A 14849-nucleotide genomic window follows, 5' to 3' on the forward strand; every position below is an offset into this window, starting at 1 on the left:
CCATTTTTGAGAAAAAAAATCTTGAACCCTTGTAAATGTCGTTTTGAAATATTTTAAAATAGTTCCCGACCCCCCAGCTCCCCCCAGTTTCAATGGGTTTCGTCCAATTCTGAAGTCGATAAATATGGCTAATGTGTCTCGTGGGCTATTAAAAAGGAGCCAAATTTCAATGCTTTTGGTCAAACTATATGGAAGTTATTCGCATTCTTATGGAGCGTCGAGAGAGAACAGAGAACGGACAGACAAAATAAAAAAAAACGACGCTGATTATTGCCGTATCAACGGAGGCCCTCTAGGGCCTCCCTCTGCTGCGATAGGAGTTTCGTTGCGAAGCGCATATGCTTTCGAAAAATTCGATTTTATCGATTTTTCGATAGCAATAATAATTAAAATAACCGCGCACGCGGGTATCAATTTTTTTGTCGGTCTTCAAAAATTCGTGTATTCTCAGCATAGGCAGCGCATCTATATATCTAATAGCTTGATGTCAGGGATGATAATATCCTTGTAGGAAAAAATAAGTATCGCATTAGTTCCACTACGGCAAAAAAACACACGGTGATTTTCATCAGTAAATTTTTGACGGAAAAAAAATATTGAGACTACCCAAATTTAAGTGCTTTTGGATGCCATCTATCAATTTTAAAGCTGTTTATTTAAATACGGCAGATTTTGTGCTTGCGATATGGGGTATTAAAAAAAAGAAATGGGCGCGCCTGGGACTACGACTTACTCCAGCGGTTTGTGTTACATTTTGGAAATAGAGGCACTTCGTTCCACACCGGACCGTGGCTAGTGAACTTGAGATCGAATATGCTGAAGTCGTCCACTGCAAATCACACAAAACAACCAAACGCATTTTACAAGAAAAGTGTTTTTGAGATTTCAATTCTATAAGAATTTCTCTGGAAACCAAAAATCCAAAGTCCCATTTAATAGAATTACAATGGACAATAGTGTCACCATTATAATTCCTTATCCCACCTGCTTCAAGATACCTGGCATATTTACTAATAAAATTAATACAAGAAAGGTTTGGCTCGAAACAAAAAGATCTGATAATCTCGTATGTTAGAGGCTAGACCCGCAAGTTCTTGAACAAGAGGTTTTGTTAGCCTAAATAGCAGAATAAATTTTCTGTTAAAAACTCGAAAGGGGTCCGTTTCAATCTCAATCTCCTAGAGAGCCTCCTCATAATAAAAAATGAATAATAGCATGCCCGTACGGTTGGTTCAGCTCTCTCTTTTCACTATTGCCATTGTGAATTGTGAATAAGCACAAAAAACAACATATTATAGGTACAACACCTTGATCTTGCTTGCCCTGTTAATAAAAATGTTCAAAAGAATTGTAACATTTAACTCGCCCCCTTTTGGCTATCTGCCAACAACATTTATATTTCCTAAAATTCAAGAATAGTGAGACAGAAGCAAGCTCTGCAATTTTTTATGTTTATTATGACAAAAAATGACTACACTTCCAAGGCGATTAAAAATCCGCATTTTGCAGCACGAATTAGTCGCGCTGTAGTACGAGTTAATTTGATGAGGAAAACGAACTCTTTTTTTAGCAAGAAAACCGAGTTCCGTTTCCTTTTATAGTCGGCTGCGGCCAAAATCGCCTTCCGGAACAGGTCGACTGTTGCCCCTCTCGTCAAGCGGAAACAAAATTTGTTGGCGCGGAAACGGGCGTTTAAAATATACGTCTCAAAAATTATATGTGGATGTACGCCTTAATCAGTCGGGCCGATACCCCATTCTCATCAATTGAGTTAGATAATGTTTTTCGATATCTTAATTACACTAATATTGACCTAAAACCCTATAGATATCGATAATCGAACGACAGTAACGGCACCACTGATCAAGATACAGAAACATAATTATATTTAGCTGATATAAACTTCTGCATTCGGTATGAAGGGAGCCCATAAAAATGATACAGAAACGACTTTTTATTATAAAGTCAAATTTCTATCCAGTATTTCGATGCGCTCCCTGAGATTTGGGCATATTTTAAGAAAATACTGCGGCAAATATTACGCTTTAACTGAAACGTGTGGAATTAACGAACTGTCAACGGACATGTTGGTTGTTGCATGCTGATTTAGTGGTTCAATTGAAATGACAGGTGTTATTGGTTGGTTGAACACAAAATTTCAAATGCCCGCCCATACGAAAATTGAATGGTCCTTCTCAACATTTTTTCAATGTTGCTTCAAACCGTCCTGTAATATCAGCGTAGACAGAGATTCTATATGAGCTGAGTAAATCGATTCAAAGGTCAAGTTGGAACCATAATATATATTCTGTGCTTTGTCAAGGAAATAGTAAAAGTGTCCGTTATCTGCTTAAGGGCCGAACAATTATAGTCGTTACCATTTGTAATGGCATAGTCGGCAAAAAAATGCCAGACAGAATCAAATAGATGTTCATCTTGCTTCCACTTATACTTTAGAGATATTGTTCCGCCCTAAATGTGTATCTGATCAATGCAAAACAACGGTTACTAACGATCACGATTATATACTTGGGAGAAAGAGAATCAGAAAATTAAAAAAATCGTATATCGTATAAAACATAATTTAATAAATAAGTAAACATAATTTGACAAGAGTAAATATAGAAGTAAACCGTAATTAGTCTCTATTTAAGATGAAACGTCTTCATCATCCTAGCCAAAATTGGAGCTGCTATTACTAGAAAATGATTGTTATACGAAGTCTTATATTATATATATGTTATATGCATTATATGAAGTTTATTCTCTTTTGTCCAGTATTCTTTTATCATATTTTCGGTATGTGTTACACAACAGATCCAATTTTCTTTGGGAACTGTCTGGACAGGTGCCTCCCAAACAGATGCTACTGCAGTATCATTGTGCCTTGCCTCACTCAAAATATTTATGTTATGTGGTTTTATGACCGGCTATGCCATCGCAAATCGTACCGACTATAGTTCCAATTTGATTATACCGTGGAAAAAAGATCAAACCAACCTACGTTGCATAAATTCTTGGCCTTAAGCCCAAAGCCGTATTGTTGTGACGTGACTTCTTACTTGATTTTAAAACTATCTTAACGAGGACTTTTTGGGTAAATCGCGAAAATGCAAGGGTAAGCTCGTGACGCTTGATATAACAAAACCATTACCAAAGTTCAGTACTTAATTTTAGTTTGGCTTAGATTTGTTTTTTGGAAGTTCTTGAATTATAGGGAAACTTATTTTTCTACCGCGACGTTGGAACCAGAAGTGTGAACAGTTTGCATTCCTTCACAAATTATAAATAATTCAGGCAAATGGCTACAACGCCATGGTACATGAATTTCCCTTATTTAGAGAATGATCAAAGAAACTTTTAATAAACTCATGGCGACAATTTATCGAAAACAATTATACATTATAATAATAATTATATATTATAATTATAATTATATATACCTATAATCATGATCTTAAACTATTTTTTAAACTCATTAATCTTATTTTTAATCGTATCCATCCCACGTCTGGCAGGAATGTCTAAGTCATATTCTAATAAACTTGAATGTTTTGACGCCGGATTCAAATAGGGTTGTGAGTCTCTCGAAGCTTCATGTGATTTAGGTATAAAGCTTATAGTAATTTATTTACATATATATTGATACTTCTGTTTTCGTTTTGTATTTAGGTTATAATAAATAATTGAACGGTTTATTTTAGTTGATTAGTTCTATTGATATATATTTTACTATAAGTGGGAAAGACACGTTAATAAATAAATAAATAAATAAATATAAAAATATAACTAACCCCCAACAACAAAAAATCTTAAGACGCTTTTCATACTTTTACCGTGCCACATCGCGAAGATGCCACATTGTGTTTTATTATTGATTTTAAATATGAAGGTTGGTTTTTAAATATTTTTCGTGTCTACGAAGTTGCCATTGTTTCTACATTTTCTCCATTATTGTTGCATTTAAAACCAAGACCCGTAAAACGGTTCAGCATTCCAGGGTCCTCTTAAATTGTTTACGAATGCGAAGACAACATCGATCGAGGAAAAGTAAGGAACAAAGTATTCAAAAAACACTCACAAAGACAATGATGACCCCCATTTAAGTCAGGGTCGGAGCTCACCTTTCGCGGTCGGACTGCTAAACACGGGATTGTCATCGAAATTTGCAAAACCATTTTGCTGGCTACTGGGCACTGCACCATTGCTCGGCGTATTACTGAAGCGAAAAAGAAAAATTGTTAATACGAGATTTCGAGTCAACATATTTTGGTTAAAACGTTCGCTCACCTAAAAATGTCCGCCTTGTCGAAATCGACAGCGAAATTGCTACTCGTTCCATTGCTATTGTTGTTATTGACGCTTTTTACTTCCGGCCTGCTCCTATTTGTACTGTTTACGGGCGGTACTATGAAATCGTACGAGTTTTTACCGTTCGCCGCGTTTTCGCGATCCGAGGATTTCAAATTATTGTTAACGCTCCTGGAAAATCCGTTTAGGTGCACTTTGGTCGATGCGGACGTGAGGTTTGAGGATTTCGTCGACGACGATGACGACCTCGTGTTCGATACTTCCGTCATTGCCTTTTCTAAGTAATACCTGAAAACGACACGTACAACTGAAACGCGAAAGTGTATTTGAAAAAGAAATGGGCGCGACACTATTAGGGTTGCCAACTAGCACGGAGGCAAAAAATACAATACCCCTCAATAACATGGTTAGTTGTTTGTATATGCATTTGCATATTTGTTCGGAATTTGCGATATAAATTATTTTTTTTTCTGTGCAAAAACGATTTTCATCTAGCCATTTTATGTTCAATATCGAAAAAATTCTCTCCGTAAAAGGAGAATCCTTCACTATTTAGAAATGAAACTGAAACTGAACTGAACTAACACAACGGTCATATATCTCAGAAATTATTAGAAATAAGTTGGTGAAATTTAGAATAAGGGAGTTTCTAATTAGACTGGATCCATTGGTGATTTTAGTATTATAGATATTATAAATTAAATAGAAAATGTATGTTTTTACTCCATTTGTAGATTGCTCTTAAATTTTCATTATATTTTTCATGTAACATACCCAAATTCATCCGACGGCGGAGGAATGCAGAATGCAGATTTGTTAATAGTATTATAGTTGTCAGTGGAAGTTTCTTTGAAAAATTAAAACAATCCTTTATTCCAAAGAAGTTTTAATGAGGACGTTCCAAAATGAGATTTCGGTTTTATTTATGATCGATAGTTAACGGGAAAAATGAAGTTTTTGCATTCTATGTACATATTTTTTAAACATTATATAGTACGCTAGACTGAAACATGGTACACTATTATTCAGGGTTAGTCGTGCAACGCTCATATATCTCAGATATTAGAATTAAATTGGTTAAATTTAAGATAAGGGAGTTTCTAGTTACACTGGATCCAATAGTGCTTTTATTATTATAGATATTATATATTAAATAGAAAATGTATGTTTTTATTCCATTATTGGATTGCTCTTAAATTTTCAAGTATTTTTCATGTAACTTATAACCAAATTCAACCGGTTTTGCAGGAATGAGTAAAAACGAAAATAATTAATGCTTTAATCACTAAACTAGAATTTAATTTATGAATGATATAATCATTTTAATCAATTGACAAAAAGTACTTATTTTAATAAAAACCGTCTCTAATTTCCCGTACGGTGTTTTTGGGAATATTCGGTTTTGTAGCTCGAATTTTGATTCTTGTCTGTTCTAAATCAGCCAAGGTATTTTAAGGTGACCCCAAAGAAAAAAAATCGAGATTTTAATCTGGTGGATGGATACATATATTTAGGACAGGTTCCTTGTATGGCTTATATTTATTTTTTGTCAGCATTCTTCTCACTGATGACTCACTAGAATTATTATCCCCTGCTAAGTTTGTGGATTATCTATAGTGGATTATAAAACATTTAGAACGTCATTCGTTTTAGTTTTTGGTTAGTTTAAGTTGTAATTTTAAAACTAATCTGACTATAGTTGACTTCATAAGTTGAGGTCTATTTGGGTATTTGTGAAATAATTCACACACACCATACGAACGTTTCCTATCACCAGAACCGACCATTATTAATACTTCGATTCGTTCCGTTTCGCCTAAACACAAGAGTATTATTGATCTAGGATAAACTTGAAAACCAAGAAATAACAAATTGAATTGTTTCTCAAATAGTGGGAGTGGGAATGTTTTGTAAAATATGAGATCAACAGTTAGTTCGTCATTTATAGTGTATCGTTGCAGTTGTTTATGTAAAATAGAGAAAATAGACACGTGTAAATACTTAAAAATTTAAGAGCCGAAATTATAGCTATAACACCGAATGCCCTCCAAAACTCCGAATGGGAATTTACAGACTGCTTAGGACATTGTTAAGTAGCAGAAGAACGTCGGCATTTATTAAAATAAGTACCCTTTTTCTTTGTTTTTAAATAGTTTTTATTGTTTATAAGTTTACCAATTCGTTAAAATCATTAATTACGTCGCTCATTAAATAAATTATAGTTTACTGATTAAATCATTAATTATCTTCGTTTTTCGTCATTCGCGTTAAAACGGTCGAATTTTCTTTTTATTTAAAATGAGAAAGTTTGATAGCTTAGGGAAAAAAAATAAATGTGTCAACGTCGCCTATATCGCCATTGGATCCAGCCTAATTGGAGACCGCCGTAGACTAGATTTCATGAATTTAATTCTAATAGTTCCTGAGATATATAGCGCGCCTAATAATATAGTAGGAGTAGCATCCCTAGACGATACATAAAGGGTATTTTCGAACTTTGTCCAACTATGGTGTATTAAACCGGTTGTTTTTTTTTCTTGTAGCTATTATTAGATAATATAGTGCCTGTATATAAAAACGGTAAAAATGGATGCGCTCTAACGGGTTAAAACAGAGACCCATAACATTTTTCAAAGGTTTCTACATTATCTATGTTTTTTTCTATAAAAAAATGTAATTCTGGTAACCAAAACCATCTTAGCTCCGTTCAATGTTTATATTTGAGATCAGAGCAATTTTCACTTCACATCAGCGAGATTGGATTGAAATTAAAACAACGAATGACAAGTTTGATGTGCTACTGTATCATCGAAGATTTTTTAACCACAGTTGTTTTCTGTTTCGGTTTTCCACAAGGTTTTTTGTATTAAAAGATTAGCGTAAATAACGAAAATGTAGGATTGTATAAATATGTATGATAACAAACTTGAAAAAAGCAAATAAAAAACATAACTGTTTTAGCCGCTTTGCGCAATCGAAATTCTCCGAGCGAACAGATTTATTTAATAGTCGATTGAATAAGAGAACGCTTTAGATTACCTCCTCTACATCTAAATGTCATAAACAAAAGACCCGAAGCAACAAGATTAATAGGATGTAAATATCGGATGTAAATAACGAAAACAGCATAAAAGCATAAATTCCCAAAAATATCGGAATTATATGATAAAGTGATAACGAACTTTGTTTCGTCGCGTACACTGTAAATTTTTGTCTTTTTTATGCAAACAGTCAAAGATTTATGTTGGCAGAATTTTAATTTTAAATCTTCATTCTTTTTTAATTAAAAACACGCAAATTTTGCAATAAATTATAAACATATTTAATTAATCTAAGTTTTAGTTGCGACAAACAAGTATTAGTATTATTTGTAATATTTTATTCTAATAATCTTTAGAATCACTTTGATCCGTACAACAAATATGAGAAAACTGCAAAACTGGAGAAGATGTGAGAAAACCACCAATATTCACCTGATCGTACCCTAACAGTACGAGGAAAGCATAAACGGCCAAAAAAATGCCGCACAATACTGAACGCGCACTATTCTGAAAACGATTATATGTGATTGTATAAAAAAAAAAGAATTTAATTATCGCGTAATTGGATTCGTTTCTGGTCGCAGAATCGAATATTTTATACCTCCCATTTTGAGTAGCGCTTGCTGCGTCAATGGCTGCTGATATCGGTTTCGAGAAGCTGCGGAAAGGCTGCGAGTGATAAAATTCCCAAACATTATCAGTCGAAACGTTTCGTATCGCTCGTCCCATTGCCATAAATATCGCAACAATTAAGAAATACGAAAATTTTTGAAAAATAATAGTTTTCATTTGCAGTACTACATATGTGTAGCAAGTGGGAAAGATTCATATTTTATTATAGACCTCAAAAAAATTTCTAAGAAAAACATCAAATTTTTTACTATGCCATATATTCGTTAAATATATACATTTAAATGTTTCAAAAAATTATTAAGCAATTTACATCAAAGACTCACCTTGATACGAGATGTATCTATGTATAAACTCTCCACAAGCATTACAACACTAGATATATAATTGTTATTAAAAAAGGAGAAAGTTTTTTTTAATTGTTTTAAATTTTTTATATACTTTAGAGCACGTGCAATTTTTTTACAGTACCTTTAATTCGACTGATACACTTTGGTAAAAGGTTATAATATTTTTTACCTAAAAATATAGGGAAATGTCTATTTTTTTAGGCAATTTAAAGCATTGATTTATGTTACACTTGGTAAAGTACTGATGATTTAGGGTACAGTTGTTGGATTAACAGATCATTTTTTTTTAAATAATCCTTTATTCAGTTAGACACTACATATACATATTATAATTATATTGTAATACACTATTATACTATGTAGACATGAATTAAGTCAACTTTCTAGACAATGCATTAAACATTGCTACCGAAAGCATTTTAACTGAATTATGTAATAATAATCAAATATAATATTTTTAAACTTAATAAGTGTAATAATTGGTATTCAAGGGGGCGCCCCCGCGGGCGTCCAAGCACTTAGGCCACCAGATGGGCCCGTTGTGCCCCCAGATCGCTTCGGAGGGCGTCCAGAAGGCATGTGATGTGAATCTCCCAGTTGAAGGTTTCGTCTATTTGTACTCCCAGACATTTAATAAAACTCACTTGTTCAATGTCATTGAGAATGCTGTTAACCGTATCAAATGCTTTAGATAAGTCACGATACTTCAACACATTTTTTTTGTTCTTATCCAGGTTTATAAGTAACATCTTTAATAAACTTATACAAAGCATCAATGTATCAGGATTAGTATTTTTCTTAATACTGCATTTTAATATGTTCCTAGTTTATATATGGGATATCCAGGGCGTAAATTTTTCGAATTTTTTTGTTTATCACTCTTTCGTGACAACATTCCTATGTTATTTGATTTGTAATATTTAACAATATATATAGTGTCAAATTTGGATCTTCTGAGTGGTGGATATCAGGTGATTCATTCCAATCTTTTTTGGCTAGATTAAGTAGTTTTTGATAATTCATATTTTTAATACTTACATCATTTTTGTTTGATCACAGTGATTTATTTTTATTTATTGAAATACAAACCAACACAGGCAGGTGGTCAGTTATGTCATAGTCGACAATATACGGCTTAAAGCGAAGTAAATCTTTCTCCATTTTTGTTTTAAGAAAAACATGATTAAGACAAGTTTGTGAGTCAGCCCCTGTGAAATCCTCATATAATGAAAAAAATCTAAATCTGAAGTTTGCGGCCCTATAGTGTTTTTTTTAATTTAAAATTGGAATCTTCTGTTTCTAACACATAGTTCTTCATGATTATAAATTGTCACACAATAACGCGTTTTACCACAAACCGAAACTCAATTTTACGTACTCGACGCGCGTTTCGCCAACCAACTTGGCATCTTCATCTGAAAATTGACTTTCGGTTTGTGGTAAAACACGTTATTGTGTGTTAGTACAGTGCCGAAGGTTCCAGTCAAGAGTTTGATTATAAATTGTTATTTAAAACAGACGAAAATTTTTATTTTTGTTATTACGTTGTTTTTAGACCCTCATGATCCGGTCATCTGTGTGAGTCCTCTTCAAAAATATCTTTCCATTTCGAGTAAAAACCCAGTGAAACTGGTCAAAATTTTTAAATTGCATGGTTTTTCTAAATAATGTTTGGCTTTGTGGTGTTAGATCATTATTTATGTAAATTTCGTTTTTACCTTGAATACTAGTCTTCAACTTTTAATCCTATTGTTTCCCTGATTCTTTTGAAAAAGCGGGATTTCTGTTCTTGAATTCTGTTTTGCCAGCAAAGGTGCTGTCATCCTTAATTTGTTTTGCTTCTGAGACCAATTTTTTAATAGTAATTTTTTGTTCGTCAACATACTTCCTCAAATCTCTTATGGGATCAAAATATTCACTGAATAGATCAGAAAACGGACTTTATCCTCTTTTCATCCAATTTATCAATTGTTTTATTGCTATCAGATTTTTTTTGACAAGAAGCTATAAATTCCTTCGAATTCTCGCCCTGACCCTGACCTGCTTTGTACCCCCGTTTTTGTTCTAAATTTTCTTATGGTGCACTACGTTTTCCTGACATAACCTCGCAATGTGTAAGATATTAGCTAGACTTCACTTTCGGATGTTTTGGATACGAATGTAAAAATTTATTGTTACAAGAATTTAACGTTAGTCAAGGTTAGGAGAAATAAGTATACGGGTTTTTTAAGTAGGTGGCCAAAAATGTAAATGCAACGCGAGACGGAAAATTCAATAAATTACTTAATAAAAAAACATACATAACTAAGTATCTCAATAATTATCTAACCGATTCTATGGCAAGAGGCTAATTTAACTACAATTGGAATAATATAATTGCACTTTAATTGTCAATATTTTGATCAATAAATGTGCCATCCTAACTGCTATTCTTTTTTTTTTATTTAAAGTACGAACAAATCTTGTTTCCTATTTTTTCATTACTATCAATCAAATATTAGAAGAGGCAGTTACCTAACCAGAAAATAATACATAAAATAAAGGTCAGTCGAGTGAATTATAAAAAAAATTACTTTAGGTTCAAATTCAAATAAAGCATTGCTCTTTTTTCACTTACAATCATAAAGCATCTCCTCTTAATTAAAAAATCCTTACCGTTTTCTTTCATATTTTTCTACCATAAAATCTCTAATGTGTTGTTCGTCGCCCATATGGGTGGGCGCGCTCCCTTCGTACAAACCCAGCCACACCCTCCGGCAGTACTCATTTCCCCGGCCCCGAATAGTGTCTATTTCCTCGGGGGTAAACGTCGCCATGGAGATTGACTTTACCCTATGTGGTGGCGTAATGCCTCGCCTGAAACAAAAAAAAAATCAGCCCTCATTATTACCCCCTGAAACAAACAAAACTAAACTAACCAAAACACCAACTTAATAGTTTCTAGTAATATGCATTTACCGGATGCTTATTAAACATGTGCCAATACTTAAGGCCGTGAATCCCGCGCGCGATTAGTAAACTCGCTGCATTGTAGTGTTTGGTCAACATTTCACTATCTAGAGTTTTACATTACCAATACTTTTTCAGGAGTGTGGAAAATCTAGATATATACACGGCGACACAAGAATTGTATCATTACAACTTCCACAGCATCCACCATTATTTATGGAATTTGTAACATCGTTAACTTGACGCTTATCCACTGAGATAAAAAAGAGAATTATTGTGGAGAAATACATCAATCTCATTTTGAAAATGTTAGAAATGGAATTGATTTCAAGGTAATCTGGGTCCTTGTTAAATATTTAATTTTTAAATTAAATTTATTAAAACTGCTCACCAATATGGTAAAGGTAAGTTCCGTTAAAAATTGGATTCTTTTACATATTTGCGTCAGGTAGCGATAAAATTGTCAATCAATTATTCATTATTGACCCAACACATTACAGATTATAAGACTATTATAAATCTCACAACACCTTAAAGATAATATTCCTGATCATCATAGTTTTCGACTTACACTACGCTACACCAAAACAGTTTTAAACTTTGTTAAACAGAAATGATTTCAATTAATCTTTGATTAATGTATTTATTGTTACCTGCTAAAAGGGACGTATATATTTTTAACGAAATCATTTTCCACCACGCGTACGATGCTTGTAATAACCAAAAACAAATATCATTTGGCAAACCGACAATTTGGCATCTATTCCTAAATTTCAAGAAACGTTTGGTAAGTTGGCGGTTAAACGTCCTCGAAATCCTCGTTAAAACAAAAACGCCAAATAAATTCAAGTAGACTAAATAACTACGTCGACCAATAAATAACTATAAATTGGATTTCTGATAATGTTATTGTTAGTGGATAAGCGCTGTCTTCGGTTCCATAATATTCTCAATAGTACTTATAAAATTTATTGTCCAATTTACATTAGTTCGAGCGCATGTGCGTGTAAATAAATAAACGTAAAAGCGGCCGCCACCTCCGATCGGACTTTTATCTCTTGACCTCTGCGAATATCCCAACCACAACAAAAAATGCTTCCGCCTATGCACTTGATAAGGCAATGGAAAACACGTATATTAGTAGCGAAGGATTTTCTTCAAGATAACAAAATTTGCAAGTAAATTTCGCAAAATTATAAACACGATAGTCCTTTTTTTTGAGTTTATAATACCCGCTGCCAAACAAATATCGTGGTGGAATATTTCCGTTGTTGTCGAATGAAAAATTGACATAAGAATAAAATAAAGTTTTTGGCCAACAAACATTAGTATACCGGGTGATTAAAAAAACATGCTGTTTGTTATTTACTCGTAACAAGCCATTAAAACTACAACCTTTTTGATTCTTGAGTTATTTTCTTATCTCGGACGCTTTGATCACAATCAATTTAGTCCAAAAAAATGTACACTAAAGAAAATGATGAAAATCACCACCACCGTCTTGATTGCAGGCATGTCATTTTTTCCATAATTTTGAACGTTTCTTTTTTTTGGATATCGAATCTCCAGCCGACGGTTGACGCATGATTTTTTGAAGCACTCCGTATAATTTAAGGGACGTCCTTCGTTTAAAACTCCGTGAAATGCTTTGTGACTCTTGGGTTTAATCAACTATTTTGAAGTATATTAATCATGCCTGACCTCCGTCAAAGAATACAAAACTGTTGCCTTAGATTTATATTTGACAATTGACATTACCAACACATTTTAAATTATCTGTGTATAACGTGGAACGTGGCGCACAGATTTATTGTATGTATTGCATTTGATGTATTGAGAGACAGTTTACAGGGCGGAATAATTTGACGGATATGTACGGAAAACAGGGCATAGGATTGTATTAAAAATGTGGTTGCTTAGGATTTTGAACTTGTTCATTCAATCTACAATGTTTTCGATGAAGCAATGTTACCAATTTAATCGGAATAGGTCGCATAGATCACACAAACCTATAAAATGGGTATTTTGCGCAAAGCCGAATGCGTGACTCAAGAAGTTAATTTAGCGACAGCTCTGAGAATATTCCAGATCAATAGAGCAAGTCAGAAAAAATGGATAATCAAATTTTCAGAACAGTCTCATATTCCGAAAACAATTATTATTAATGTACCGCATAGTAAATGGCAAACGGCTACTCTCATTCAGTTCATTAACACAGAACAATACAGAAACGAAGCTCCCAGCCAAAAAGGATTTTTATTCTATATTTCTAAAAAAGTATATACAGGGGGCTTTAAAAAATAAACTCATGTATTTGTGATTCCGTTTTCTTCAGAACAACAAATTTCGAGATCTTTAGTTTTAATTAATTTTGAAAAGTAAAACTATTTCATATTTTCGAGAATAAAAACATAAAAGGAACCAAAAGATTAGAAACTTTAAGGCACAACAAAACTGTTCTTAATTTTATCAAATACTTTTACGTCAAAACTAGTTCAAGACATTCTAACCATTAACTGTTAGGCATAAACAATTATAAACAATTTGATATATGATTCCTTAGGGCGTAATAACAGATATTGAGAAAATAAGTGCAGCCTCGGAGCTAGACACAACATACGCGAGAATAAATAATCTTTGATTTTATCACAATTATCAAAACTTGGCTGCTCAGTCTATATTAATCCATTAGATAGATTTATTTGCTGCTCTTTAAACTTTGATTCTAGCTAATTGTAGTTATAAAGGTCTAAGCATTTAACACAACACAAATAAAGGTCTCAATCTAGATAACATTTAATATACTTCATGAAGAAATAATAAAAAATGTTCGTTCGTTACTGTTCGTTACATATAAAAAAATCTTAAATATAAAAATTTATATAGAAAATTTAGGGGTACACCTCCTTTGCCTTGGTTCTCCTCAGGTTGAAAGATATTTTTTCTTATTAAATCCGAAAGATATATGACGCCTTTGGGGTCCTACTTAAGTTTGTATTCTTGCTTTGCATTTCGGCACAAGCGAAGATTATCACTGCCGGCACAGTAATGGCATATTTTTTATATATTTAGTATTTTTTCATCAATAATCTCATAGATTTTTTTATTATATATTCATCATCCTCATACTTGTGGGTAGAAGTCAAAGAACACTTCATAACAAGTGTGTATTGAGGTGAACTTTACCTTTTCATTGAAGTTAATGTATTATGTTTTAATTGCGCATTACTTAAAAAAATATTATTACTAGATTATTGTTATTCTTATAATCAGAACTACAGTACAAATTAACGTCCTGTGGAAGATAAATCATATCGCATAACATAAATAAAGAACAAATAAGGTAGTCGTTGGTGTAAATTGCACGCCTCAACCGAATAGAGATTAACTCGTTTGAAATATAGCCATCATAATATACAGGGTATTATGGAACTCATATGATATATCTTAGTATGTGAATCTGTACCTAACCCTGGCGCATTCTTTATATCTATTTTCCACGTACCATCTTTGTTTATTTTTAAAAGTGATCGCGAATTTCACACATTATTACCAAAATGAAAAATTC

General features: G+C 33.0%; 1 protein-coding gene across 4 annotated transcripts in view; it reads right to left on the bottom strand.

Annotated features, from left to right (window-relative positions):
- The window catches only part of LOC132696622 (arf-GAP domain and FG repeat-containing protein 1), a 50386-nt gene that overhangs the window by 9868 nt on the left and 25669 nt on the right, over positions 1-14849 (bottom strand). For 3 of the 4 annotated variants that reach the window (XM_060661554.1, XM_060661556.1, XM_060661558.1), the window contains exons 2-5: positions 10988-11188; positions 4291-4599; positions 4125-4219; positions 734-829 (exon numbers count right to left, since the gene is read on the bottom strand). In XM_060661554.1, the coding sequence (XP_060517537.1) occupies positions 734-829; positions 4125-4219; positions 4291-4599; positions 10988-11188 (701 nt within the window). The remainder of the gene's footprint in view (positions 1-733; positions 830-4124; positions 4220-4290; positions 4600-10987; positions 11189-14849) is intronic. The other variant, XM_060661555.1, reaches the window with a different exon arrangement.

This window comes from Cylas formicarius, unplaced genomic scaffold (genome assembly GCF_029955315.1).
Source record: "Cylas formicarius isolate icCylForm1 unplaced genomic scaffold, icCylForm1.1 PGA_scaffold_1__22_contigs__length_36826433, whole genome shotgun sequence".
Lineage (NCBI taxonomy): Eukaryota > Metazoa > Arthropoda > Insecta > Coleoptera > Brentidae > Cylas > Cylas formicarius.